Source organism: Diachasma alloeum, unplaced genomic scaffold (assembly GCF_001412515.2).
Source record: "Diachasma alloeum isolate Michigan unplaced genomic scaffold, Dall2.0 Dall_scaffold_01725, whole genome shotgun sequence".
Classification (NCBI taxonomy): domain Eukaryota; kingdom Metazoa; phylum Arthropoda; class Insecta; order Hymenoptera; family Braconidae; genus Diachasma; species Diachasma alloeum.
This window is the reverse complement of record NW_021681813.1, coordinates 19,387-24,540: the sequence shown is the minus strand read 5'-3', so window position 1 is coordinate 24,540 and position 5,154 is coordinate 19,387. Positions and strand designations below refer to the sequence as shown.

Below are 5,154 nucleotides of genomic sequence, written 5' to 3'. Positions count from 1 at the left end.
ATCGANGACTTCGAATTCACTCCTCAAATTGATTCCAACAGCTCAATAAATTTTGGATTATCTCGGTAACGAGTAAATTTACGAAATATTTTCGTAAGATCTTTTTTGTGAATAATTTGATTCTCAACCAAAAAGGTCATGTGTTTGGAGGGAAAACTGAATTTAGGGTGAATTGNAGACAAATTGCAAAAATATCCATTAAAAATCCGTGACATTGAGTCTTTGATGCAGAGTCACATGAAGATTTTACAAGTTTTGTGAAAAATACGACGAGGTGAGCGGACCACAATACTAATATGAGGAAATATATGGAATGTATACAAAGAATATAATGGAACGACTTACCAGTGTCTCAGCGTCCACGGTGCACTGTAAACAAATGTCTTCTTCTCCGACAAAGGAATTGACTCGATAACCAGTCACTTTTTGCTTACTTGAATGAACTCACTTGTTNCTGAGATTCGGTGATTGACTAGGCCTGACCGTTGACCCGAGGTTTCCCGAAGATTTTCGTAAGTGGCCGATCTGTGGTCAACCGTTGATGTACTGAATTTTAACTGTGTTTCAAACACCCNTGTGAAAAATACGACGAGGTGAGCGGACCACAATACTAATATGAGGAAATATATGGAATGTATACAAAGAATATAATGGAACGACTTACCAGTGTCTCAGCGTCCACGGTGCACTGTAAACAAATGTCTTCTTCTCCGACAAAGGAATTGACTCGATAACCAGTCACTTTTTGCTTACTTGAATGAACTCACTTGTTGTAAAACTGATCAAACGACACTGTAAANATTCGGTGATTGACTAGGCCTGACCGTTGACCCGAGGTTTCCCGAAGATTTTCGTAAGTGGCCGATCTGTGGTCAACCGTTGATGTACTGAATTTTAACTGTGTTTCAAACACCCCGGGGGCATTCAATATCAGGTTGTTGAATTACTGGATCTGGTTTCTGCTGATGCTTGCTAAGGGGAGAAAAACAGGGTGAGAGACGTACCACTTGCCAAATTAAAAAACATAANCAGTTTTCAAAGAGAGAGCAGAAGATGCTCTCTCTTGGACAATTTTTTTTCACACGACCCCCTAGGTTGAGAACCCCGCAACTTTGATCACAGTTCTTGAGGGGTTAAATACAACTTCGGTAAGAAGATACAACCTCGTTAATTTTTTAACCATGTAGATTGCTACTGCATAACGTCTGCCGTAATCAGCGGACCAGGTCACTTGGATTGTGTTGGCTACTGTTGGGGAGAGCTTCACTAGGGGGCTTATGTTAACTGGTCGTGGAGGTCGTTTCGGCTCGACTCCTGGTTTATTCGTGGGAATGGGATTCTGAAATTAATGATGAACAGTATTAATTTCAGAAATTGAAGAACTGAAGAATNGGAAGATGATACTTAACTCTCAGTCCTGCAGTTCCTGGATGTCCCCTTGCTGTTGATCGTCTTCATCATCTGGGTGATCTTCTTCTGGAGGTTGTTCTGGTGTAGGTGGATCTGTAGGAAGCAGACAGAACTTGGTGATTGGTCTGTCAAACGCCGAGTGGGCTGCTGTGATGTTCTGGAGATTAGGCGACCCATCTTGATGTCTGCCGACTTCTGCTTTGCTCGTTCTGACTGTGGCTACTCTGGTGAGCCCATCTGCTCCTGGTCTAGTCGCGATGACTCTGGCGATTGGCCACTGGGCTGGTGGAAGGTTATCGTCGACCATCAGCACCATGTTACCAACCTCGATGTTCTGCTGACGTGTCTTCCACTTGTAGATAGCCTGGTATCGTTGGAGACACTCTTTGGACCACCTGGACCAGAACTGCTGAACTATCCGAGTCACGAGGTTCCATCGCCTCATCTTGAGGGGATTCTCGTCGAGGTAGGATGACTCTGATACTATCTGTAGAGGCTCGCCGATTAAGAAGTGTCCTGGGGTGAGAACCTGGAGATCTTCTGGGTCGTCTGACATCGGACAGATTGGCCTGGAGTTTAGGCAGGCTTCAATCTGAACTAAGACTGTGTTGAGTTCCTCAAATGTTAGCGTTGTCGTTCCCAGGACTCTCTTGAGGTGATGCTTCGTTGATTTTACTGCTGCTTCCCATTTGCCACCAAAATGGGGTGCTCTAGGTGGTGAGAAGCTCCACTGAGTCCAATTGGTGGCGAGAGCAGCCTGAACACGTTGATTTTTTTTAGATGCTTGGTGATTGAGCCTTTCGAGTTGATCTGCTGCTCCGACGAAGGTGGTGGCGTTGTCACTGTACATGACTGCTGGAATACCTCGTCTTCCGGTGAATCTCCTGTAAGCTCCGAGGAAGGCTTCTGTGGTTTGCCTGTTGACGAGCTCTAGGTGAACTGCTGACGTGGTGAAGCACACGAACACTGCGATGTGCACTGATCCCGGTTGAGCATTCGTGGGTCTCCACTTGAGGATGGCGAAAGGACCTGCATAGTCCATCCCCGTGTGGAGAAATGCTCTTGCTGGTGAGACTCTGGTTGCGGGCAATTGACCCATCTGTTGCTGAGCCTGTCTAGCTCGGTGTCTGGCGCAGATAGCACAGCGTAGGATGTAGGCTCTAACTGTGCCCCTGCCACCGAGTATCCAATAGCGTTGCTGAGTGTAGGCCAAGGTGAGCTGTGTCCCTCCGTGGAGGGTCTTCTGGTGAGCTTCTGCGATGATGAGTGTGGTGAATTTGGACTGACGTGGCAAGATTATTGGGTAGATCTGTTCCGGATGGAGTGCTGAGTTCTTGAGGCTTCTCCCAAGTCTCATGATGCCCTCCTCGTCCAGAGTTGGGGTGAATTTCGCTAACTGGTGATTTCTAGGTAGCTGCTGATTTCTGAGAAGTACCCTGAGTTCTGAAACAAAGTACTGGTGTTGTGTTATTTTTACCCAAAATAATCTCGCATCGTTGAGTTCTCTGGTCGTCAAGATAGATCCCGGGGGCATTGGCTATCTCCTGAATCTGTCGATGGCCCTGTTGATGGTCGCTGTTACTGCTAACAGCTTTGCCATCGTGCTGTATCTGTAGAGGAGCTCGGCAATCTCGGTGATTCTCTGTACAACTGGGTGAGATTTTGTTGGTTTCGCTTCTTTGGCTACTTCTGGGATGTCCATTGGTGGAGCATCGATAGTTGATCGTGGCCAGTCTTCAGGGTCCTGATTTATCCAATCAGGTCCTGTCCACCAGAGGTGATGATCTGCTAGCTGACTTGGTGTTATGCCCCTGGAGGCGCAGTCGGCTGGATTCTCCTTCCCACTGACGTGTCTCCAAGTGGCATTCGGGAGAGTTTCCTGGATTTTTACCACTCTGTTGTGGACGAAGTCTTTCCATCTCGAGGCCGGACTCCTGATCCACGCGAGAGCTACTGCTGAGTCTGACCAAAGGTGAGTTTCTACCTGGTCTAGCTGGAGCATCTGCTGCGTTGATGTTACGAGTTGAGTTAACAGGAGAGCTGCAGTAAGTTCCAGACGTGGAATAGTCATGCGCTTGATCGGTACTACCTTGGTCTTAGCACAGACCAAAACTGTGGAGGCTGGCTCGTTGAGATTCTGAGTGCGAATGTAGACCACAGCACTCATAGCTACTGTTGAGGTATCTGCGAATCCGTGTAATTGGATGTCGTTTGTCTGAGGTGAGAGTCTTAGCGATCTGGGTACTGCAACTTTATCTAGTTCGGTGAGTTCCTGGCGAAATGACTCCCACTGGTGAATGTACTCTTGAGGGAGGGGGTCATCCCAACTGCATTTGAGTTTCCAGAGATCCTGAAGGAGAATTTTCCCCTGGACGACGACTGGAGCGATAAATCCCAAAGGATCGAAGATCTGGGCTATCTCTGAAGAGACAATTCTCTTGGTGATCGTCTCTGTTTTGAAGTCTCTGGATTTGTACTGGAATGTGTCGGACGACTGATGCCAACACAGACCCAGTACCTTGGTGACGGACTCTTCAAACTGAATGACTTCTTCCTCTGTTGATAGGCCGAGCTCATGCAAGAGCTGAGGGCAATTACTGCTCCATTTCTGGAGAGGGAAGCCTCCTGCCTGGCAAAGTCCTTGTAACTGCCATACTATCTCCTTGAGTTCTGCTGGTGAGTCTGCTCCGCCGTAGATGTCGTCTACGTAACGACCTCTGGTGATTGTCTCGACGGCTGCTGGAAATCGTGGACCCTCGTCCTCTGCTAACTGCTGGAGAACTCTCAGAGACAGCCATGGGGAGCAATTGAGCCCGTAGGTGACGGTGGTGAGCTGGTAGGAGATTTGCTGTTTGTTGTCGTCAACCCACAAAATTCTCTGCAGGTCCCAATCGTCCTGATGAACTCGTATTTGCCTGAATATCTTGACTATGTCAGTGCCAAACACGAGCCTGTGCTTTCTCATCCATGTTAGAACGTCCATGGCGTTGGTCTGAAGTTTTCCACCTGGATGTAGAATGTCGTTGATTGACGTTCCTGATGAAGTGGGGCTGGAGCCGTTGAAGACGACTCTCAAACTTGTGGTGATTGCATCTGCTCTCAGAACCCCGTGGTGTGGAAGATAATAAACTGGAACGGGTTCTGCTGTCTCTGGTGCTCTTTGCATATGACCCAAAGTTTCGTACTCGTTGATGAACTCCTTGTACAGCTGGGCATATGCCTGATTATTGGTGAGTTTGCTGATTGTAGATCTCAGCTGACGTGAAGCCTTGAATTTCGACTCCCCGAGAGCTGCTGAAGATGTTTTCAATGGGAGCCTCACGATGTAACGTCCCGTTGAATCTCTGCTGTGTGTAGACCTGAAGTGTTTCTCACACTCCAGCTCGTCTGGTGATAACTCTGAATTTTCTGACTGCTGAACTGGTAACTCTTCCTGGACCCAAAATTTCTGGAGAAGTTCTAGAAGTTGTTCGTTTGAGGAGGTCCTTACAGCTGATAGGGAGATCCTCGCTGAAAAACTGGTGCAGTTGATTGGACCTGATAGAATCCAACCAAAGACTGTGCGTTAGCCGACGACTTTTGACTGCTTGGACTTGATAACTTCATCTCTGATGATTCGCCCCTAGTTGTCAGCCCCTATGATGATATCGATTGGTCCGGGCTTGAGATACTGCTGATCTGCTAGCTGGAGATTTTCTAATGAACCGATGTTCGCTGAGGCACATGAGAACGATGGTAGAATTG

The 5,154-nt window shown here is 47.5% G+C and overlaps 1 protein-coding gene across 1 annotated transcript; it reads right to left on the bottom strand.

Moving 5' to 3' along the window:
- Positions 1 to 1,411: 1,411 nt before the first annotated feature.
- LOC107046679 lies at positions 1,412 to 2,944 on the bottom strand. Its single transcript, XM_015269350.1, has one exon. The coding sequence runs from the start codon at positions 2,942 to 2,944 to the stop codon at positions 1,412 to 1,414; it is 1,533 nt and encodes a 510-aa protein (XP_015124836.1).
- Positions 2,945 to 5,154: the final 2,210 nt, after the last annotated feature.

Excerpts from the sequence above, each read along its gene's own strand:
- LOC107046679 (XM_015269350.1), bottom strand. The coding sequence starts at position 2,944 with ATGCCCCCGGGATCTATCTTGACGACCAGAGAACTCAACGATGCGAGA.